Source organism: Mustela nigripes, chromosome 2 (genome assembly GCF_022355385.1).
Source record: "Mustela nigripes isolate SB6536 chromosome 2, MUSNIG.SB6536, whole genome shotgun sequence".
Classification (NCBI taxonomy): Eukaryota; Metazoa; Chordata; class Mammalia; order Carnivora; family Mustelidae; genus Mustela; species Mustela nigripes.
The window spans coordinates 27,138,095-27,163,764 of record NC_081558.1 but is presented as its reverse complement, the minus strand read 5'-3'; the positions used below and the strand labels follow the sequence as shown (position 1 = coordinate 27,163,764).

The following is a 25,670-nucleotide window of genomic DNA, read 5'->3' as shown; positions in this document are numbered from 1 at the left end:
AGCTCAGGTCATGATTTTGGGGTCATGAGATCAAGCCCTGAATAGGACTCCATACAGTGCAGAGTCAGCTTGGGATTCTCTCTCTTCCTGCCCCTCCCCCCTCCTCTCTCTGTCTCTCTCTCCCCCAAAACAAAACAAAGTCCAATAATACCAAAAGTTGGTGAGAATGTGGTATGATTGCAACCACTTTGGAGAATTATTTCTATCAAGTTATAACTGTATATCCCCCAATTACCCAGTAATCCCATTCCTAGTTATCAAGAGAATGAAACACCTGTCCACAAGAAGACTCTATGAGCATATTTATGAGAAACCAATACTGGAAACAAATGCCCATCAATAACAAAATGGAGGGTGCCTGGGTGGCTCAGTGGGTTAAGCCGCTGCCTTCGGGTCAGGTCATGATCTCAGGATCCTGGGATCGAGTCCCGCATCGGGCTCTCTGCTCAGCAGGGAGCCTGCTTCCTCCTCTCTCTCTCTCTGCCTGCCTCTCTGCCTACTTGTGATCTCTCTCTGTCAAGTAAATAAATAAAATCTTAAAAAAATAACAGAATGGATAGATAAATGTATAGCCATGTATGACTCAGCAGTTAAAGAAGGGTACTATTGGTGTGTGCTACAACATGGATGAATCTCAAAAATGTCATGTTAAGTGAAAGAAGCCAGTCACAAAAGAGTATATGCTACACCATTTCATTTACAAGAAGTTCAGGAACACACAACACTTATCCATGTTAATAGAAATAAAGAGTGAGGATTGACTAGAAGGCTCCAGAAGAGTACTTTCTAAGGTGATAGTGAAAGACCCCTCCCCTAGAAGATAGATAGGATAACTAACCGCTTGTTTGCTTTTCTGTGAACCGCTGGCTTTTAGGCGTAAATTACGTTATTAATTGCTTATTAATCGCTCTTTTGCCCTTCTGTAACCGCTTGGCTTATAGAAATAATAGAGACGCCATGATGGCATTCCTACCTTCCCCCTTCTTGTTCCCCTTTCCCGCCTCTCTCCTCCCGCGCGCGGGCCCTCAGAACCAATCAGCTTGTTCCCCCTTCCCGCCTCTCTCTTCTTCCCGCGCGCGGGTCCCCAAAGCCAATCAGCAAACTCCACGTATGCCTTTTTCAAAAGTTCTAACTGTCAACCAATCAGTTGTGCCCCACCCAAAACTTGTTTGTACCTGTCTATAAAAACCCGGCACCACCCAAGCCGGGTGTGCTCAGCTAGCAGGAGCTGCTGACCACCCGCAGGCGCGCGCTGACCACCCGTAGGCGCCTGCGTAATAATAAAGAACCTCTTGCTGATTGCATCCAGTGGCAGTGTTGGATTCTTGGGTAAGGGGATCCGCGGGTCTTTCAATAGAAATGTTCAATACTTTGTTTGGAGTGGTGATCAAATCAGTGTATACATTTATCAAAGCACATGAGATTGTTCTCTAAAATCCATGTTACAGTTATGCATATTTTACCCCAATAAAGAAATAAAAGAGACTATATTTGTTTTTTAAAAATATCCACTCATCATGCAAGGTAGAATGTTGGCTCTCTAATACCTTCCTTTTATAAACAATAAATATATAAAACCCCTTACCTTGGCTAAAGACCATGCATGATTTGTCTCTTGTCTACTACCCTTTCTACTTCATTTTCTTTTTCTACCTACCAGATAGATCCTACCTAACTCTGCTGGCTTTATTGTTCAAAGTAGGTTATTTTTTTTTTTCTAGTTCAGTCTTTTATTTGTTATCTTCATTGCACTTTAGATAGTTTGCATTTATTTTGTTGCTTTCTCCTTTTTTATCTTGCTTTTTTCACCATCATGTTCCCCAGTGTATTACCAGGGTATTTCCTGGATCAGTGAGAATTTGTTGAACATGTGAATGAGTGAATGAATGAATGTACATTCCATTCATTTTATATGTTGATAAGGTTGTTGTCTACTAAAACATTCCTCTATTTGGAGTTTTATCCATACCAATTTGAATAAAAATGACATTGTCTAATCTCTATAAGCAAAGCAAACACTTAATAAAACAGTTTTTGGTTGATGCAACCAAACTTTTTGTATAATGCAAGGGAGTTTTTCTTCCCTTTCCCTTTCCAAAATCCCTATGTAGTCTTTCCTTCTCTTCCCTAATCAGAGTGTCTTACACAAGAGGCCTTGATAACATGACAATTCTTCCCAAATATATCTGAACCTGTACCCTATTGGTAAAATGTTTGAGCACACTAACCACATAAGTACATTCATTTATTTCAAAAACAGGAATATGTTGCTGTGCTACTATATAATGAAATATGCACAAAATATAGCATTTTTAAAGGGCAGGATAAAAGATAGAACAGTTTCCTTCTGTACTTCAGCAGATGATTGTGTACCACCCCACCACCTCATGTGCTCATCTCACTTTGAAGACACTGCCTTGGGGCAAAAATCAGGCTACATTTACTTACACATCTAAATATAAAACTATGGTAGACTTAATCCTTTTGCATCTTAAACTTACCTTTGACTCTGGTTTGAAAGGATTTATTGCTTTTTAAATGAAATTATGGGGTTTTTTTTGTGTGTGTGTGTAGGTGTAGTAGTATTTTTGGGTCTGGGACATACTCTGAAATCATCTCATCTAATTTTTACTGTACTTAATCTTAACATTGTTCAATAATAGTTTTTCTATAGAATATCTATTTTAGAAAGAAGAAATAATAAAAATAGAAAAGTAGGAAGGGGAGATAAGAAAGAGGTATGGAAGAAGCTTTGTTGACTTTTCAAATAGTTAATTACATAATAAATATTGGTAGCAATTCATTTGAGTGAAATGTTGTCACCTTGAGGGATTACTAACTGTAGAAAATTAGCAGTATGTACATCTAGATAAAGTTTCTAAAAATGGGGGAAATCACTATTCTCTGATTAAAAAGACAGTCTTTAATAAGCATCAACTCTACCATATAGCAGCCTGAGACAGGTTTAGAGATTTTAAGCCTGCTGTGTTACCTCTGAGACCTAAAGGAAGCAGAACATAAAAATGAGCCTCTATCAGTTTGAAGCAAACCTAATCTTTATGATCATGGCTGTGGTCTAAATCCATTAAAGATGTTCAAATTCAGTGTCCTTGGTATGACTATGACTTGACCTGAATAGTGAGCAATAAACTTGTGTATTATAATTCCGGTTTGAATATATGTGCTTCGGAAGTGAAACCGACAGTCAGTGTTTTGTGTCTGTCTCCAAGCAGACTAAGAGCCTATATAAAATGACAGGTGCATTTTTAGGGAAAGAAACCTATAATGTTTTCCTATTTAGTAGGTGACAGTATGTCCCAAGATAACACAAGCTTAAGGGGTTGGAACAGGCATGGTTATTAAAGGCTAGCAGTTTCTCAGTTCATACAAATTGAATTTTTTCGTAGGCTAGAAGACTGTAGAAATCTAGTGTAGAGTACTGAAATAAATTAGCATATTAAGTGAATTTATACATTCAAGCTTGTGAGCACTTTGAATTTAAGGAAGAAATTTTATTACTTCTTGAGAGAAGAAAGGCAGTTCTTAAATTCTTTTTTTGATCTCCCTATTGCAAAGGGCCTATATGATAAATTATATCATTTTGATGATTATTCAAAGTAGTAGTTATTATATTAATGGGAATCTTACTCTCTTCTTTCTTTTTTCAGAATTACTGATCTAGGGAACATTAAAAGAAGATTGTATTTATCAACGGTTCATAAGGAACTGTCCTCAACTCCTCTTCATGCAAAAATCCCACTCTTCATGATCAAGCGCAAAATTGTAAGTGCCACATGAATGCTGCTTAAAATATTAAATTCATTTCAGCAAATACTAATTATGGGCCTACTCTGTTTATAAAGTACTTTTTTAAGTACCATGGTCCTATAAAAAATGAATAAAATTCATACTCTTCCTTTCTCTCCCATGAGAGAGCTTAAAAAAATCTGTCATTACCTTGCTTTTGTGAGTTCAGTCACCTTTGCCAGTTAACTAATTGAAGTTCTAAATATTTGTTAAAATCTGAACTGATCATTCTGTACATGGATATCATCGACACACACATAGTAGTATGCTTGTCATGTAGTGACCTTTGTAGGAATACAGTATTTGAAAATAAAATATTCCCTTTCTTTACAAACCTTGTGAGATAGAAAGTAAACTTGACTGACCTATATTTCCTATATAATAAATGAGTCAGATGACTATGTGCCAGTGGCCCCAGTTATCTAATGTCTTAAGAAATGTACTACTTAAACTAAAAAAATAAAAATAAATTAAAAAGTGTAATAGGTCCTGTGGGACAGTGTTCTGTAACTCATCTACCTCAACTTCCCACCCTCTAGTCAGATGACTCAATGGAGAATAGTTATATGTAGTTTTAAATCCTGGTGTGAAGAAAGCAAACAGGTCGTTATTTTAGGTAACTTGAGCTTATGCTAAATTTCAAAAGGCAAAACAGTCATAACATCTAGAACTTTTTTTCTGAGTGTGGCCAATTTCAGAAAGAATTGCTTACGTACATTTGAGACAGTCCTAAGCAAAAAGCAAATAAAGGTATTTTTTTCTATACTGACCGCATTCCAGTAAAATCACCAAGTCATACCTACTTGTAATATGTTCTAATATATATATAGGGCTTAAGAGCATGGTATCTGAATTCTGACACTTATTAGTTATGTGACCCTGTACCAGTTCCTGTATTCATTCTCTTCATCTATAAAATGCAGATAATATGAGATATACTTCCTATTAAAGTTGTTGGAAGTTTAATGCAAGTAAATAAACATACTGACTTTTAGAACAATGCCTTGCACAGTCTCAGTCCTAGGTAAGGATTATAGCTCCGATTTGCTCTTTGTTGCTACGTCTTCCAGGAATGCCTCCATGATTTCCCCTCTGTGGAATAGCTATTTAGGTTACAGTTCACCATTGCTATTCACTACTTCATAATCCTTGTAACACTTCTTCACCCTGTGCTTGAATCATGTTTGCTTGTCTATCTCCCCACCTTTAGACTACAAGCATGTTTTATGTGACTTTTATCCCTAGTCCCATTAAGAACATGGCACATGATAAGTGCTCAATAAATACATGTTGAACAAATAGGCAATTCTTACTGTGCCTCCTGATGTGGGAAATAAAACAAATGAGTTTGTCATGGATGTCTCTAAATGCACTTGATGATTCCAGAAATATTCTGTACTGTTCAAGCAGGTATTAAGAAAGTCAAATCTAAAACTTGTACTCCTTTCCCCTCAGTTTCCTCCCAATCGAAGAGATGCTACAGTAGCAAAGGGTCTTTCATTTCCACTGTTAATCTAATCTATTCCCGTTGAGCCCTTATCAAATCAAAGCTGATTTTAGGGGAAATCATTTTAGGGGAATTTTCTATGGAGAGAAGCAAGGTAAGAGAGAACACTCCACCCATTCAAAATGCCATCCCTAGGGCTCTCCTTGGTGCTGCTGTGGTGTTGCTCTAGTTCTTTCCTCTTTTGCCAAAACTTTCTTCAGTTCTACTTTTTAGGAACTATAGATAGTTTGGGGGTAAACCTTGAACACAGTATTTTTAAAGTTTTCAGCTAACATTTATAAATCAGAAGTTATCAATATTGTCTCTTGTGCAGTGAGCAGTCAGTTGGAGCTGAGAGGCAACCACATGCTTTTAACAGAGCTTTAAGCTCTGCTGTAAAGTTTAGTTTTTCCACTCATATAAGGAATGCAGGTGCACTCAGATGATTCCTGCTTCATTCATTTAAGTTATCTGCCTAGGCCCTCTAGAGATAGAGTTTGTAACCCCAGTTTAGAGGATAATTGCCAAATGGTCCACTTTGCCTTGGTTCTTTAGCTAAAACCTTTACATAGCCAAAGGCAACAAATATTCTTAGACCACACCAATATGAATATTTATGTATAGGCCATTTATTATCCCAGTTACCATTAAATGTTCAACTTTTCAATTAAAAAAATTTATTTTTCGTGTTCTTAATTTTGAAGAATTCACTTTAATATTTAAATTGCAACAATTTATAGTTTTAACTGAGGTTTTCAATGGCAAGAACAGTTTGAAAATTTAATAACCATCAGATTAAACAATGGAGGTAGCCACTTAGTCAAGACTCACTGAAATCAATCTTACTTCTTCAATATAATTTTAATTAGTTGGTGATAGTATCAGATGAACATCAATGTCTTGCTACCAAAGTATATATTAATGTACAGTAAATTTAATTGTATTTGAATAGGAAGTTCAGGTATGAAATATCATTGAGAATGAATCATTCATTGGAGATATAATGAAATGGTATGATAAATTACAATGCCAAAATCTTTTAGTATCCTTTACCACTCATATACCCAGTGTTTGTCATTTAAATGGATAAAATTACTCTTTAGGAGTTGTGCTTTCTTGACCATGACTCTGATGGAATATGTTATAGCTTTTATTACAGACTGAAAGTGTGGCATAATGTTTTTAAAATTTCCCCTCAAAGATCATTTTCCCAGTAAAGTCAGTGATTTAGAAATTTTTGATTTTTATTAGTATTTAATTTCTCGAATGTTACTGAATGAGACGGGAGTGGAAGAAACAGGTTTATTCAGACCAAGGTCATTTAGATACATATTTAATATGCTAGAGAATGTCCCTTAATGAAACCATTCCAACCTAGAATGCTTCTGATACTTATTTGAAGGTTTGCAAATGTTTTCATCTCCTTCATGAGAATATCATTTAAAAATATTTGTTTTTCTCTCTCTACTCACCTGTCTAATATAGATGTTTAAGAAATTTAGGGAAAGAAAAGTAGTTCCATGTCTTCCTCTGAAGTCCCTGAATACTTATGTGAGGTGGGAACAACCACATAAAAATAAGTTTGTTCTGGAAAACAGATGATTACCCCATTTTTAAATCACATGAACAGACAGGAGGATATTGTTAGAGTTGAAGTGTGGCCTCTAGAGCTAGCTTGTAGTGGTTCAAATTCTAGTCGTCACTTCCTATCTGGGCCCTTATCCGAGTCAGTTAATCTCTCTCTGCTTCATTTTCTCATCAGTTAGGTGGAAAAAATAATAGAACCTGCTTCCTGGAGGAGTTGTTAGGATTTTAAGAGTTATTACCTAGAATAGTGCCAAGCTTTTATAAGTGATCGATTAACGTTAGTTGATACTGTTATTATTTTACTATTTTCTCTTGACATAATTCCATGTTTACTAGGAATATAGTGTCACAATAAACTTCTGAACTTAAAATTCATTTCAGTTGGCAAATATTTATTGAGCTCCTACTATAGGCCAAGGTTTGTGACAAATGATAGGAATCCACAGGTGAATATAATATGGCAGAGGAGGCAGACACATAAACAATTAATTATAATGGTCTCTGGTAAACACCAGACTAGTCTTAGGAACCAGATGCTGCTAAAGGAAATTATCAAACTTGCCTAGCCAAGTTGGGGATTATTATGTGGAGGTATTTATGCTAAATTATAAATACACACAAACAATAGTATGAAAATTTATGTCAGTTGGTCCATTAACTGACTCAAATGCATGGAATTACACTGCTAGAAAAGAAGACTAGACAAAACCATGAAGGGCTTTGAAAGTCATGTTGAGAAATACGAATTTTAGTCCATTAGAAATTTTTTTTTTTTTAAGATTTTATTTATTTATTTATTTATTTGACAGAGATCACAAGTAGGCAGAGAGGCAGGCAGAGAGAGAGAGAGGAGGAAGCAGGCTCCCTGCTGAGCAGAGAGCCCGCCGATGTGGGGCTTGATCCCAGGACCACAGGATCATGACCTGAGCTGAAGGCAGCGGCTTTAACCCACGAGCCACCCAGGCGCCCCTCCATTAGAAATTTTTAAAGCAATTTTTAACATGGAGAAATTTCACAATATGATCTGCATTCTAGAAAATAAGTATGATATCAGAATGGAGAGCTAGAGGAAGAGACCAATTAAGAGGCAATGCACAGACGTCTAGGTGAGACATATAAGCCTGCATTAGTGTAGTAGCAAAGAAGTAGAAGAGGAGGACAGATATGAAATATACTTAAAGAGGTAAAGCAAATTAAAAATAACAAAAACAAAAACAGAGAAAATGGCACCGAGATTCACTGGATGGACTTGACACCAACTTAAATACCGGAGATATCAGTAAAATTGACCCAGGAATGTAGAAGCTATTCAAACAAAGGACAGTGCAGGGGGGACCTCAAAAAAAAGATGAGTACAGTCTGAATGGCTTTAGAAACAATATCAACCAATCTAATATGTGTGTAATTGACGTAGTAACAGGAGAACAGAGAGATTGAGCATGAGAAAATTTATAGAAATGATGTCTGAAATTATTCAAAATTTGAAAAATACACTCACAGATCCAATAAGCTCAACAAATTAAGGGCTGGAGATCTCTCAAAAACAGTACCAACCCACACAATGGTATATCGTAACTTAAAAAACAAAAAACACTGCAAAATCATGCCATGGTATGTCATAACTAAATTGCTGAAAATCAGTGATAAAGAGAAAATCTTAAAAAGTAGGCAGAAGAAAAAATGACATTATTCACTAGAGAACATTGATAAAATATATCACAAGCTTCCCCTCAGAAGCAATGAAATAAAGAAGGCAATGGAATGATGCTAAGGTAAAAAAATAATAATAATTTTTAACCTGTCAACCTAGAATTCTGTATCTAGTGAAACTATTCATCAAAAATTGGAGCAAAATAAAAACACTGAAACTAAAAAGTGCTAGAGAATTCATTGCTAGCAACTTGCACTAGAAAAAATATCGAAGGAAGTTCTTCAGACTGAAAAAAATATGTACCAGATGAAAATGTGGATCTAAATGAGAGAAGAGTACCAGTAGTGATAAATATGTAGCTGAATCTGGGGGTGCCTGGGTGGCTTAGTGGCTTGAGTGTCCACCTCTTGATTTTGGCTCAGGTCGTAATCTCAGTATTGTGATCTCAGGGTCGTGATATCAAGCACCTCATCAGGCTCCAAGCTCAGCAGGGAGTCTGCTTCTCTCTTTCTCTCTCCCTCGCCTTCTGTCCCTTCTCCCATTTGCTCTCTCTCTCTCTCTCAAATAAATAAATAAATCTTTAAAAAGTACATAGATGAATCTAAAAGATTCTTTATTCATATCATAATTTCTTTAAAAGTATTTGTTGAGAGCAAAAATACTAACAGTATAGAAGTAAAGTATATGACTAACACAAAGAATGGTAAAAACATCAGTATGCTTTTTTAACATTCTTACACATGAGATATTCTAATATTACTCAAAGTTAGATTGTGATAAGTTAATGATTTCTATTCCAGACTAATACAGTGATTGAAAAAATAAAAGAGTAAAAGTAATCAGCCAATTGATGAGATTAATGGGACACTAAAAAGATACTCACTCAATCCAAAAGAATATAGGAAAGAACTAAACAAAGAAGAGATGAGACAAATCGAAAACAAACAGCAAGATGGTAGTCTTAAATTCATATATAGGAATAATTTCATTAAGTAGAAATGGGCTAAACTCTCCAACTAAAAGAGATTATTAGATCAATTAAAATCAAGACACAATTGTATATGGTTTATAAGAGATGCATATTAAATCTAAAGACACAAGTGAAAAAATTAAAAAGGAAAAAGGTTATACTATACATGCACTAACCATAAGAAAGCTGGAGTGGCTATATTGATATCAAAGTAGACTTCAGGAAAAGGAATATTATGTACAGAGGCACATTTCATAATGATGAGGGAGTTTAATCATGTAGAGGATATAACAAACCTAAATATATACACAACTACTAACAATGCTTGGAAATGCATGAAGCAAAAACTCACAGAACCAAAGAGAGAAACATAAATTCACAATTTTATATGAAGATTTCAACACTTCCCTCTTAGATATTGAGAGAAAATCAGTAAACTTGAAAAATGCTATCAATCAACCAGACCTGTTTGACATTTTTAGAACATACCATCTTACAACTGCCTAATACATACTACATTCAGGTGCACTCTGGTTTATCCAAGGTGTATGATATGTTAGGCTTTATTAATCTCAATAAACCTAAAAAAGACTGAAATCATACAGAGTATGTTCTGTGAATACAAGGGAATTAAATTAGGAATTAATAACAAAAATATAATTGGACAGTCCCTAAGTAGTTAGAAATAAAGCGGCATACTTCCAAGTAACTTGTAAGTAAAAAAAAAAAAAAAAATTATGGGATATATTAGAAAACATTTCTAACTGTTATTTTAACTAATTTCAAATGGTAATGAAATTAAAGCATACCAAAATTTGTGGGATGCATCTGAATCATGTAAAATGTGGAGAAAGAAATAATCAAGAGAATATATAAATGAAATAAAAACTGGACAGTGGAGAAGTTTGTTCAAAGTTTGAAGTTGTTCAAAGTTTGTTCTTTGAAAAGATTTAGCAGGTGACAAGCTGTTAGCTACTTTAATCAAGAAAAGAAGAACACACACATTACTAAAATCAAAAGTGAAAATGGGGAAAAGGGAAAATAAGGGAATACTATGAACAATATTTTGCCGGTAAGTTTGACAATTTAGATGAAGTGGGAAATTTTTGCTAAAGACACAAATTACTAAAACTGATACTAACAGAAATTAAAAGTTAAAATAGCCATATATCTATTTTTAGAAATTGAATTTATAATGTAAAACATTCCTGCAAATAAAATACAGGTCCAGAAAATTCACATCCAGGCTTTACATATAATTCTACCAAACATTTAAAGAAAAAAAAAATACCAATTTTAGACACTGTCTTTCAGATAATTAAAGAAAAGGAACATTTCCCAAATCATTGAATAAAATGAGGTCAGCATAATGTTGATAACAAAGCAAGCTAAGATATTATAATTCCCAAAAAAGAACTATAAATCAGTATCAATCATGAACATAAACACATGAATCCTTAATACCGTGACTAGGTGTTTATTCCAGGAATTTAAGGTTAGTCTTATATTTGAAAAACAGTCACTGTAATCTTTCACATTAATGGAATAATAGGGGAAAAAATCATAAGGTAATCTCAATAAACATAGAAAAATCATTTAACAAAAGTTCATTAGTCATTCATGGTTAAAGCTTACATCAAAGTAGGAAAAGAAAGAAACTTTCTTAATCTAATAAAGGAGTTCTATTTAAAAAAATTAAAAAAAAACCTACAACTAAATCATACTTAGTGGTGAAATACTGACTACTTATCCACTAAGATAGGGAACAAGGCAAGGATATCCACTCTACTTCTATTAAGCATTATATTGGAGGTCCCAGTAAGTGCAGTAAGATAATAAAGAGAAATAAAACACGTACAGATTAGAAAAAAAGAAGGAAAAGTTTCTCTCTATGCAGACAACATAATCATCTAAAACAATTGTAAGGAATCTGCTAAAACCAAACAAAACCTTCTAGATTAAGTGAGTTTTGTAGGGTCACAGAGTATAACATCAATAACCAAAGTCAACTATATTTCTATATATTTCTATATAAATTGTTTATAGCAATAAACAATTGAAGTTTAAAAATTTTTTTAATTTAAATACTTGTATTAAGTTTTTTATTTTAATTCCAGTATAGTCAACATATAGTGTTGTATTAGTTTCAGGTATACAGTATGGTGATTAAACAATTACAGTTTTAATTTTTAATTTTAAAAGTATTTAAGTTGCGTCAAAAGTACATAATACTCAGGAATAAATTTAATAAAACATATGCTAAACCTTTACACTGCAGGCTATAAAACATTGCTGAGAGAAATTGAAGAAGACCTAAATAAATGGAGACATGTTGGTTTTGGATCCAAATATAGTATATTCAGTCCAATCCCTCTCAGAATCCCAACAGGCTTTTTTAAAAAATATTTTTTGCAAAATTTATAAACAAATTCTAAGATATATATGGGAACTCAAAAGACAGAATACAACACAATTTTCAAAATATAAAAATTATACCTCATGATTTCACAACATGTTATAAAGCTACAGTAATTAGGGCAATGTGTTCTTGGCAAAGATACCAGTAAAAAGTTTACAAATAGACACATGCATGTATAGTCAGTTGATCTTCAACCAAATCACCAGAGCAATTCAATAGAGATAGGAACATCTTTTTTCAGACCCAGAACTTCTCTTGAGTATCCATATGGGAGAAAAAAAATGAACCTCAACCAATATTTCACATCATTCACAAAAAACTACTTCGATATAAAGCAGTTATCATACATTTCTAACATCCAAATATAAATGCTAAAAATATAAATAACTATAAGAGATTTCTTAAGACCCAGAAAACATTAACCCTAGTAAAGAATAAGTTGACAAAATGGGCTTCACCAAAATTTAAAACTGCTCTGGGCGCCTGGATGGCTTAGTCCGTTAAGCCTCTGCCTTCGACTCAGGTCATGATCCCAAGTCTTGGGATCAAGCCTCGTGTTGGGCTCCCCGTTGTTGCTCAGCAGGGAGTCGTCTTCTCCCTCTTCCGTTGCCCTTCCCCGCCAATCATGCTCACTTGCTCTCTCTTTCCTTCTCAAATAAATAAAATCTTTTAAAAAAATTAAAACTGCTCATCAAGACAGTTTTAAGAAAATGAATAAGCAACCCACAGAGAAAATATTCATAATATATATGTGACAAAAAGTTTCTATCCAGAACATATTCTCCAATTGTATAATTAAAAAAAGAACTTTTTCAAAGCAAAAACAATTGAACAAGTACTTCACCAAGATTATACAAACAAGCATGTGAAGAGCTCCATACTATCAGGGGAATTCAAATGAAAAACACAGTTGCTACTACTTTAACCACTATAATAGCAAAAATAGACAGGAAATACTAAATGTTGGTTCGATATAAAGCAGTTATTATACATTTCTAACATACATGGAGAATTTCCACCGTAACCACTTTGGAAACACCTTTGGAAGTTTATGATAAAGTTAAACGTTTACCCATTGATACAAAAGCTCCGCTTCTTGGTGTCTATCCACGAAAATGTAAGTACATATAAAAAAAAAAAAAAAAACTCAGCTGGGAATTTCACAACAGCTTTATTTATAAAAGCCAAAAACTTGAAATAAACTTATATGCCTCACAACAGAAGACTGAACCATTAAATTGTGGTATATTCACAGAGTGAGTTACTACTCAACAAAACAAGAATGGATTACTGATCCATGCAACAACATTGATGAACCTCAAGTATTAATGCCAAGTGAAAGAAGCCACTTACTGTGACCCCATTTATATAAATTAATAGAACAGACAAACTAAGGTGAAAGAAATTAGTGGTTGCCCTTGAGAGGGATAAGTCTGAGATTGGGAAACAGCACAAAAGATCTTTCTGGGGTGATTGAAATGCCATATAACTTGATGAGCTATGGTATGCTGGTGAATGAAATGGTCAAAATCATCAAATTGTATCCTTAAAGTCTGTGTATTTTGTGGTATGAAGTCAAAAAAGATGGTGTGGTTAACATATATTAAGCACATATATGTTAGGCACTATTATAAGTGCTTCCATGTTTTTAAACATTTAATCCTAACAACTCTGAAACATGTATTATTACCACCATTTTACAAATGAGGAAAGCGAAGCACAGAGAGGTTAAGTAACTGTGAAATTACCCAGCTAGTAGATGCTGGAGCTGGAATGCAAATTCAGGCAGATGGGCTGCAGAGCCCACACTCTTGCATCCTTAGGAGGAATGTATTTCAAAGGAATTGCCAGTAGAGTTTAACTGGAAGGGATTTCCAGACAGGCTAAAGAATAGAATATTATATAATAATTAGATAATAGAAAATAATTTCTTATTCCAAATCTTAAAAGTTAAGTGTTTCAAAGAAAGGAAGTTAAATGTCAGGATGTAGTTATGTGAGTGGGTTACTGTATAAAGTGGAGGAGGCTTTTGAAGGAAAAAAGGTTAAGGGATTCAGGGTATTGGACAGTGTTGGAAGGTAAGGTGAATCTGGACCCACAGGTTTTCAGGAATGTGTAGATAGGCTGACGAAGGTGTGTCTGCAGAAGCAGGAGTGACCAGGAAGTGATTTGAAGATCAGCAAAGCTAAGAGTGGAAGCAATTCCTCCAGCTTCAAAGAAGATAGGATTCCCAGTCAGAAGTGTGAGCCCGCTCCCAGTGCCACCTAACCACGTGGCCTCAAAACTGGAGGCTGTAGAAACACATATGAAGCTTCCTTAGTGAGCTTTAACTCGAGTTGAAGGGAAAGTAATATCTCAGAAAAGCCTGGTTTCAATTAAGTAAGGTATGTAGGACCCTTAGAAAAATACAGAGTAGTAAGTACTTCTCAGTGTAAGGATTTCAGAGGGCACAGTGAAAGGTGACTTGAGAATTAGCAAGAGAAAGATTGGCTGCTATTTCAAGAGACTGCTCGCTCATGCTGGTAGGAATGGGAGGTGTGGAGGTCATTTGCTAAATAGGTATCATAAAGATATTATATAAGGAACTTGCCTTTCTGTGGTTCAACCAGGAGCTACAGCCCTGACAGCCCAACCTCTCCTAAACTCCCCTCCCTCCATCTAGGGACTTGTCATGATTTGCTTTTCCTGAGGAAATTGTTTTTTAATACAGTAGTAATAGGTAATTGCTTCTCCTGACCGTGCGGATATAAAATTACTATTTCGATCTCTGCTTACACCGTTTAATAAACAAGATGATGGTGATTGAGATGAATAAGGTCATTGTAAGCAATTTTTGTAAGAGATTTTCTTCTGAGATATTCAAGCTAACATGTGAAAAATTATTATAAAAGACACAAGAATAAACATTTAAAAACCCCATTCTTATCATTTTAGGAGGACAGAAACAGAATGAGGTTCTAAAATTGTGAGAAGAGATGTGCTTTACGATTGCTGGGTTATGAAATTGTGGTTTCTTGTTTGTGATTTCCTCTTAGAAAGGAAAGTGATTTCCTCTAGAAAGCGCTAGCTAGAGCTGTGCACTGTCCATGACTCAGGCTCTTTCTGTACTGGCAAAATGAATCCAATTATCTTCACATCTTTCCTGCAGTAATGGCAAGGAAAATCAAAAAGTGCTAGACGACCAAGAACTTGTTATTGCATGCATCTGAGTGGTCTGTGTGTGTGTGTGTATGTGTGTGTGTGTGTGTGTTTGTGTTCATACAGTCTACTGGCCTTTTACCAGTACAATAAAGCCATATGGGGGCCCCTGGGTGGTTCGGTCAGTTAAGCAGCTGCCTCGGGCTGAGGTCATGATCTCCGGGTCCTGGGATGGAGCCCCATGTCAGGCCTGCTCAGTGAGGAGTCTGCTTCTCCCTCTCCCTCTGCCCTTCCCCACCCCTTCCCCATGCACATGCATGCAAGTGTGCTTTCTCTCACTCGCTCTCTCTCTCTCCTCCCCTCTCTTACTCTCAAATAAATCTATAAAACTCTTTAAAAATACTTAAAATTAAAACTAAAGCCATATGGCCAAAATATTAGTCAGTAAAAACTAGAAATTCATGCTTTGCATCATTCTTTTACCCTTTGCCTGCCAGTTCCTTTATGCAGAATTTCATGCTGGAACTAAATAGTATGAACTCTCTTCTCTTTTTATTTATTTATTTGACATATAGTGTATCACTTGCTTCAGGGGTACAGGTCTGTGATTCATCAGTCTTAAACAATTCACAGCACGCACCATAGCACATAGCCTCCCCAATGTCCATAACCCAGACACCCTGTCCCTCCCCGACCACCTCCCAGCAACCCTTAATTTGTTTCCTGAGATTAAGAGTCTGTTATGGTATAAACTCTCTTATTAATCCAAGCAACAAACTAAGCAATACTGTCTTTTTTCTGTCAGTTTGCTATTTTCCTGATACATAATTCTCAAACCCATAATTAGGAATATTTTAAATCAAGAGTTCTTCCCTGCTAGACTAGAATTACATGTAGGTATAAAGTGATCAGAGATCAAGAAAACTAAAAAAAAAGGATTTGAAGAATGATTGATCACCAAGAGTAATGAAAATAATATTTTATAAAAATCAACTAATTCAGGTAATCCACATGTTGAGAGTAGACAGTTCATACTATTTTCTGAAACTTTGGAAAAGTATGACACAGCATTTATATGAATAATGAGTTATTTGTTGAAGCCTATGAAAAGTGGAACCTTTATAAATACCAACTAAACAAAAAAATAATTTCATTTCCTCTAGCCAAGGGAGATTTTTGAAAGTTATTCCCATCTTTCTCAGGAAATACTCCCATCTGCACTTGTAAGAAGTGAATTCACCAAAGTTATCAGTTACCACACATTTATGGGGCTAGTTGAGTGATTATAAAATGAAAGATTGAGAATTTTGCTTGAGGGGGAACTTGGGAAGATGGCAGAGCAGGAGGACCCTGAGGTCACCCCATCCCACGTTTTTGGTTTGTTTTTTTCCCTAAGGATTCTATTTATTCATTGGAGACAGAGAGAGGGAGAGGGAGAATCAGACTCCCCACTGAGCTGTGATCCTGACAGGGGGCTTGATTCCAGGACCCAGAGATAATGACCTGAAGTGAAGGCAGATGCTCAATCATCTGAGCCACCCAGGTAGCCCCCATCCCAGGTTTTCAACTAGATATCATCCACATCCAAGTCAACAAACAAGAATGCAGTCTAAAGAATGGAAGAACAAACTCCACAACTAAATACAGAGATGAAGCTGCAGCTGAAAGTTTACGAAGGCCAGAAAGGCAGAAAGGAAGGCTGCCTGCAGGAGAGAGGGAACTATATGTGGAGAAAGCAAGGCAGAGAAATGGGCCCTCACCTTAGGGAGCTCATAAGGGGAGACTAATCCCCATAACATTTGGCTTTAAAAACCAGAGGGGCTAGGACACCTAGCTGGCTCACTTGCTATAGAGCATATAACTCTTGATCTCAGGGTTCTGAATTTGATCCCCACGTTGGGTATAGAATTTACTTAAAAAACAAACAAACTAAAAAACACAGGGACTGAATTCCATGAGTTTATAAAACCAGTGGTTCTTGGAACCTAGAGCTTTAAAAGTCCCTGAAAAACAACCTGAGGGTTTTGAAGGGGCAGGGGTGGGAGGTTGGGGGAACAAGGTGGTGGGTATTGGGGAGGGCACATATTGCATGGAGCACTGGGTGTGGTGCAAAAACAATGAATACTGTTATGCTAAAAAGAAATTTAAAAAATAAATTAATTAATTAAAAAAAAATAAAAGTCAACTGACCCAGCATTAGGCAAGCTGGGAGGATGAGTGATAGCTGGGTTGCTACCCTTAAAGAGACAGCAGTCTGCATGGAGGGACAACCAAAAAATAGCAGCTTGCACAACCATAAGGACAAACAGGAGATAGATCTCTTCATCCCGATTTCAGAGCATACTGGGGGACTTCTCCAAAAGCAAGGGAGCTGGCAGGTGCCATTTTCCTCCCCTACCTCCCAGCATAAACACAGAGCCACCTTCGAGAGGTGATGCTACACAGACACTTGCTGCCTGACCCACTGGCAAGTGTGCCATGCCCATAAATTTTCTTAAGGACTAGCACACTCCAAGTCTGCTGGCTTTGGCCCTGAACTCAGGACAAATTCTGTTAAAGCCAAACATGTGCTCTGACCAACCACTGGGTGCATGGCCACCCCAGTGTGCTGCACACATCTGCTGTGCTGCACCCTGCCGGGCACCCCCAGGCACTATAATGCACAACACCCACCACCAGGTGCACAGCTGCCACTGAGCACCATGCCTAGTCACCCCACCAGCCCTAGCCACTGCACAGTACCAACCACATGCCCCCAGCACCCTCATGTGCTGGGCCATGTTTGCTCTCCATGCCGAGCCTCATGCAGCCCCCAACCACCACAGCATTTTGGAGTGGCCCAATGCAAATTTTGCTAATACTGCTACCCCTTCTTCCAAGTCTTGTGGCAGGCACACCCGCTCAGAGCTGGCCGGCCTTGGTCCCACTAACACCACAGAGAGTAAGCACAGCCCACAACAGAGTCAGTGCAGAGAGTCAGGCAGACAAATGCACTGAAGGGAAAAGTGACTCAGACACAACAATAGGTATAATCATCACACACAAGATGCTCTCCTGAAATGCCAGGTTCTGATGAACAAGGGACATGGCCCTGCAGGTTACCCCAGGACTACTTCTTCATAAAGTCACTCCTTGCAAGAACAGAAAATAGAGCAGACTTTATTAATATATATAGAAACAAACATAAAAAAGAGGCAGAAATGTATCACAAATTAAAGAACAGGACAAGGCCAAAGCCAGAGATCTAAGCAAAACAGATAAATAACATGTCTGATAGAGAACTTTATTTTTTATTTATTTTATTTATTTGAAAGAGAGAGATCACAAGTAGACAGAGAGGCAGGCAGAGAGAGAGAGGAGGAAGCAGGCTCCCCACTGAGCAGAGAGCCTGATGCGGGACTCTATCCCAGGACCCTAAGATCATTACCTGAGCCAAAGGCAGAGGCCTAACCCACTGAGCCACCCAGGTGTCCCTGATAGAGAATTTTAAATCATGATCATAAGGATAGTCACTGGACTTGAATGGAAGACATGAATAAGATCCTTAACACAGAGATGAGGAATAACATAGCAGAGATAAAGGATTCAGTAAACAAAATGAGAAACGCTTAATAAAATGCATAACAGGATGGAAGAAGCAGAGGAATGAATTAGTGATGTAGAAGACAGAGTAATGGAAAGTAATAAAGCTGAACGAGAGAGAGAAAAAATAATTCCTCAAAACTAGAACAGACTTTGGGAACTCAGTGACTCCATCAAATGTAATCACATTTGTATCATAGGATTCCCCGGAGAAGAAAAGAGAGAAAGGGGAGCAGAACATTTATTTGAAGAAATAATATCCAAAAACTTCCCTAATCTGGGGAAGGAAACAGATGTCCAGATCCAGGAAGCACAGAGAACTCCCATCAAAATCAACAAAAGCAGACCAACACCATGACATATTGTAATTAAACTTGGAAAATACAGTGATAAAGAAAAGAATTTTAAAAGCAGCAAGACAAGAGAAATTATTAACTTAGCAGGAAAGTCACATAAGGCAAGCAGGAAATTTTTCTACAGAAACTTTGAAAGCCAGAAGGAAGTGTCATGATGTATCCAAAGTGCTGAGTGGGAAAAATCTACAGCCAAGAATACTCTATCCAGCAAGGCTATCATTCACAATAGAAAGAAAGATAGTTTCCTAGACAAACAAAAACTAAGGAGTTTGTGACCACTAAGCCAGCCCTGTGAGAAATATTAAAAGGGACTCTGACTGGAAAGAACAAAAGTTGACAGTATAAAGGTAGGAAATACAAAAGCAGTAAAAACTAATTATTCCTGTAAAAAATCAGCCAAGGATCTCAAAAAAAGGATATAAAATATAATAACATATGCCTAAAAAGTGGAGAAGAGAGGAATTGGGTTCATATTTAAATAACCATCAACTTAATATAGACTGCTATATGTAGAAGAGGTTATCTACAAACCTAGTGGTAACCATATATCAAAAACCACTAATAAACATGCAAAGAATAAAGAGATAGAAATCCAAATACATCACCAAAGAAAATCAGCAAAACATGAAAGAAAGTCAAGAAAGGATCAGAGAAAATCTCCAGAAACAACCACAAAACGAGTAATAGAATAAGATAAATACATATCAATCAGTAATTACTTTGAATGTAAATGGACTAAATGCTCCAATCAAAAGACGTAGGGTAACAGAATGGATTAAAAAAAAAAATACCGGGCGCCTGGGTGGCTCAGTGGGTTAAGCCACTGCCTTCGGCTCAGGTCATGATCCCAGGGTCCTGGGATCGAGTCCCGCATCGGGCTCTCTGCTCAGCAGGGAGCCTGCTTCCTCCTCTCTCTCTCTCTGCCTACTTGTAATCTCTCTCTGTCAAATAAATAAATAAAATCTTTAAAAAAAAAAAATACCCATCAATATGCTGCCTACCAGAGACTTATTTTAGACCTAAAGACACCTGCACATTTAAGGGGGGAATAGAGAAACTTTTATCATTCAAATGGATGTCAAAAGAAAGCTGGAGTGGTAATACTTCTAGCAGACAAACTAGACTTTAAAACAAAGACTGTAATAAAAGACAAAAAGGGGCACTATGTCATAATAAAAAGGACAGTCCAACAAAAGATCTAATAATTATAAATATTTATATATCCAACATGAGAGCCCCCAAATATATAAAAGAGTTAATAACAAATAACAAACATAAAGGAACTAATTGAGAATACAATAATAGTAGGGTACTTTAACTTACATCAATGGGCAGATCACCTAAACAGAAAATCAACAAGGAAACAATGACTTTGTATGACAGACTGGACCAAATGGACCACATTCTTTTCAAGTGCACATGACATATTTTCTGGAATAGATCTCATATTAAGCCACATCATAGGCTTCAACAAATACAAGAAGACTGAAGTCAGATCATGCATCTTTTCTACCACAACACTATGAAACTAGAAGTGAAGCACAAGAAGAAATCTGGAAAGCCCACTAATACATGGAGGTCAAATAATATGCTACTAAACAATGAATAGGTCAACCAGGAAATAAAAGAGTATATGGAAACAAATGAAAATGAAAACACAAGAGTCCAAAACCTTTGGGATGCAGGGAAATGGGTCCTAAGAGGGAAGTATATAGCAACATAGGCCTATCTCAAGAAGCAGGAAAAATCTCAAGAATCTCAAATCTCAAACCACCTAACCTTACACCTAAAGGAGCTAGAAAAAGAACAAGAAACAAAACCTAGAGCCAGCAGAAGAGTGGCTTCCAACAAACCAAAGTCCAGGAGCAGATGGCTTCACAGGTGAATTCTACCAATCATTTAAGAAGAGTTAATACTCATTATTCTCAAACCATTCCAAAAAATCAAAAATGGAAGGAAAACTGCCATATTCATTGTATGATGCCAGCATTACTCTGATACCAAAGCTAGATAAAGACACCCCAAGAAAAGAGAACTACAGGCCATTATCTCTGATGAACATAGATGCAGAAAATCCTCAATAAAATACTAGCAAACTGAATTCAACAATATATTTTAAAAAATCATTCACCATGATCAAGTGGGATTTATTTCTGGGTTGCAAGTATAGTTTAATATTTGCAAATCAATCAATATGATATATCACACTAATAAAAAAAAAAAAGAAAGGATAAGACTTTAAAATAAAAACTGTAACAAGAGACAAAGAAAGGCACTATATAATAATAAAAGGGACAATCCAACAAGAAGATTTAACAATTATAAATATAGTCATTTCAATAGATGCAGAAAAAGCATTTGACAAAGTACAACATCCATTCAGATAAAAACCTTCAACAAAGGTTTAGAGGGAAATATCCTAATATAATAAAGGCCAAATATTAAAAACCCATAGCCAATATCATCCTAAATGGGGAAAAGCTGAGCGCTTTTTCTCTCCAGTCAGGAACAAGATAGGAAAATCCACTCTCACCAGTTTGATTCAATGTAGTACTAGAAGTCCTAGCCATAGGAATCAGATCAGCAAGGAAAAAGATTTGCAGATGCTGTGATTCTGTATAGAGAAAATCCAAAAGACCCCACCAAAACACTAATTTAGCAAAGGTAAATGAATTTTCAGTAATGTGGCAGGATATAAAGTCAACATACAAAAATCTATTGCAGTTCTATATACCAATATTGGAGCATCAGAAAGAGAAATTAAGGAATCAATCTCACTGTACAAAAAACAATAAAATACTTAGGAATAAACCTAAGCGAAGAGGTGAAAGACCTGTACTCTGAAAACTACAAAATACTGATGAAAGAAATTAAAGATGACACAAAGAAGTGGAAAGACATTCTATGCTCATGGTTTGGAAAAACAAATATTGTTAAAATGTCTATACTACCCCAAATAATCTACACATGTAATGCAATCCCTATCAAAATACCAATAGCACTTTCACAGAACTAGAACAAAGAATATTAAAATTTGTATGGAATTACAAGAGACCCCCAATAGCCAAAGCAGTCTTGGAAAAGAAAACCAAAGCTGGGCCATCACAAGTCTGGACTTCAAGTTATTTTGCAAAGCTGTAGTAATCAAAATAGTGTGGTTCTGGCACCAAAATAGACACATAGATCAATAGAACAGATTAGAAAACCCAGAAATGAAACCACAATTATACGGTCAATTAATCTTCAACAAAGCAGGAAAGAATATTCAATGGGAAAAAATCTCTTCAACAAAAGTGTTGGGAAAACTGGACAGCAACATACAAAAGAATGAAACTGGATCACTTTCTTACACCATACACAAAAATAAATTTAAAAATGGATTAAAGACCTGAATGTGAAACCTGAAACCATCAAAATCCTAAACGAGAACACAGACAGTAACTTCTTTGGCATCGGCCATAGCAGCTTCTTTCTAGGTATGTCTTCTGAGGTAAGGGAAATAAAAGCAAAAATAAACTAGTGGGACTACATCAAAATAAAAAGCTTCTGCTCAGCAAAGAAGACAATCAATAAAACTAAAAGCCAGCCTACAGATGGAAGAAGGTATTTGGAAATGATACACCAATAAAGACTTAGTATCCAAAATATATAAAGAAATTATACAACTCAACACCCAAAAACCCAAGTAATCCAATTAAAGAATGGGCAGAAGACATGAATAGACATTTTTCCAAGGAAGACACGCAGGTGGCCAACAGACACATGAAAAAAATGTTTAACATCACTTATCAGGGAAGTGAGAATCAAAACTAAAATGAGATACCACTTCACACCTGTCAGAATGGCTAAAATCAACAGCACAAGAAAGAACAGGTTTTGGTGAGGTTGTGGAGAAAAGGGAACACTCTTACACTGTTGGTGAGAATACAAACAGGTGTAGCCACTCTGGAAAAGAGTATGGAGATTCCTCAAAAAAACTTTTTTAAATACCCTACAATCCAGCAGTTGCACTACTAGGTATTTACCCAGAGAATATAAAAATACTTCAAAATAATTCAAAGAGATACATACACCCCAATGTTTATAGCAACACTGTCTACAATAGTCAAATTATGGAAACAGCCCAAGTGTCCATCGACTGATGAATGGAGAAATAATAATGGGTAAATATACAAACGAATATTACTGAGCCATAAAAAAATGATGAAGTCTTGCCATTTGCAATGACCTGGATGAAGCTAGAGAGTATAATGCTAACCAAAATTAAGTCAGTCAGAGAAAGACAAATACCATATGACTTCACTCATATGTGGAATTTAAGAAACAAAATTAAGCAAAGGGAAAAAGAGAGAGAGAGGCAAACCAAGAAACAGACTCCTAACTTTAGAGAACAAATGGATGGTTACCAGAGGGGAGGGGGGGGGGGGGGGTGGGTAGCTTAAATAGGTGATGGGGATCAAGCAGTGCACTGGTCCTGATGAGCACCGGGTGATGTATGGAAGTGTTGAATCACTATAGTGTACATCTGAAGCTAAAATAATACTGTATGTTAACTAACTGGAGTCAGAATTAAAACTTAATAAAAGATTGAAAGTATGTGTATTGGCATGTGTGTGTAAGAATATCTTCATACATCATACATAGGCACTTGGGGATCATTATTTGTTGAGCACTTTCCATGGTGCACGAGTCTGGGCAGAGGGAATAACAACAGCTTGACTATGATGAATAAGAAAGGTGTATAGTAGGTAAGGACCAGGTTTCCTGGGACTCAAGAGTTTTTGAAGGAAGAGGACACCAATTCCCAAGCCAGCTGATTGGAGTGCGATGAGGTATAGAGGTATAGCTGTCTGGAGGGTTCATCTAAGTAGGGAATAAAGGGCAGGGCCCTGAAAAGAAATGCCCCAGCATGTTCCCATGTCTCCCTGGATTTGGAAAGTATTAGTTTAAAACCAAACTCATGTCACCTCTAACCCTTTCCTAAATATAGGAAAACTTGGATTCAAATACTATAATGCAGATCATTTTAAAAACAATCATTAACTCTAGAAATATAAAGAAGTTGTATAACAATAGGTAATCCTAGAGCATCACTTAACTCAGTTGTGTACAATATTCACATAGTCACAGTGAGGAAAACACAGAATATGGATTTTGAGGAAAAGGTAAAAGGAACAAATGGAAGACAATTATCCAGGGAGGATGAAGAGGAGGAACTAGGGTGTGTAAGTGAACTACTGGTCTTACCTACCATAATAGGAAGACAATAGATAATGTCTAAAATTGATAAAAGTTATTCTTTAAAAATATAGACAGAAGAAAAGTTAAAGAGTTGACAGTATGATTAGAGGAGTGGAGAAGTGATAGCAATATTTTGTGTAAAATTTGGCATGTTTGGGCCTACATTGCATATAATATCATGGCATATAAAAAAATTTTTTTGAAGAAGCCTTTCTTGAACTTCCGCATCCTCCCACCATGAGTCCCCTCTGCACTAGCAGTATAAAACAGATGCTACATGTCTGCCTCCAGCCTCCCTTCTCAGACTGGAAGGACTTTCTTATTCCTTGCTATACATCGGAGTCATGCGCAGTGTTTAACACCTGTGGTGAAGAATGGATGAATACGGTTACTTTGGGGGCAAACCAGCTGAATAATTGCAGTAGAGACATAATCAAGTCTTTTAGGAATAGGAACCACAGAACAATGATAATGATGCTAATATAATAATAATATTAACAATTACTATTGGATTGCTAGAAATCCCAATAACTCCATCCCCTGTAACCTGGATTTTACCAAGTCCTGCTGTTTCATTCGCCCTAGGATATGCCTGTCGGGTTTATTCCTTATATCCCACCTCCTATACTAGTCCTCTACCAGACCCTCCTCACTTCATGCTTAAATGACTGACTGACTGACTGACTGGTCTTTCCGTGCCTCAGTCTGTCTCTCCTCTACGTCAGCCTTCCTCCCACCCCCAAATATTGGTTCAGACTTCCCAGCACTCTACTCTTGTCACATTCTCCTTCAAGAATCAAAGTGACACCTTACCCTCTGGAGTCCAAATGTTCTCCTGATCTTCCAATGTCCAGAACCTGGCCTTCCTGGCCCATCCCACATTACCTCTGGCCTCCCCAGAGCTCGCCATCCTGCAGGGCAAGCCAGTCTCATTACTGCATCACACTCAGTCTTCCTTCCCACCTTTTAGTACACCAGCCTTCTTTTCACCCAAAATATCAGAGCATCCCCATGGCCTGAGAATATAATTTTACTGTTTGGACACCTACAAATAATCTTCATGTGTTTAATTAATAACTTACTGCAATCTCTTTTATTTTTCTATAGTGGAAACCGCCTCAGGTTTTCCTTCCTAATAAAATCAACATTTCTAAACAGAATTTGCCTTTAAGAATAACATCATTATTTCCTTTATCAATAAATACAACTTTCAATTTTGACAGATTAATAAAATTAACCTTATGTAAATTGTTCTTCTAATCAAATAATGGAAGAGCCTGATATTTTAAAAGAAGTACAGACAACCTTAAATATCACTTTTATTTTAATTTCAAAAATTCTTTTCCCTGTTGTTGTCTTGCAATCCTCGGTATATCTTAATTTCTTACTAAATGATTATTTTCTCCTTTTCTTTAACTCAGACCATTTAGAGA

At 36.4% G+C, this 25,670-nt stretch overlaps 1 protein-coding gene across 5 annotated transcripts in view; it reads left to right on the top strand.

Annotated features, from left to right (window-relative positions):
* CFAP20DC (CFAP20 domain containing) overlaps positions 1-25,670 on the top strand; it is a 251,615-nt gene that overhangs the window by 83,733 nt on the left and 142,212 nt on the right. For all 5 annotated transcript variants that reach the window (XM_059387861.1, XM_059387860.1, XM_059387863.1 and 2 more), the window contains exon 5: positions 3,669-3,783. In XM_059387861.1, coding sequence (XP_059243844.1) covers positions 3,669-3,783 — 115 coding nt within the window. The remainder of the gene's footprint in view (positions 1-3,668; positions 3,784-25,670) is intronic.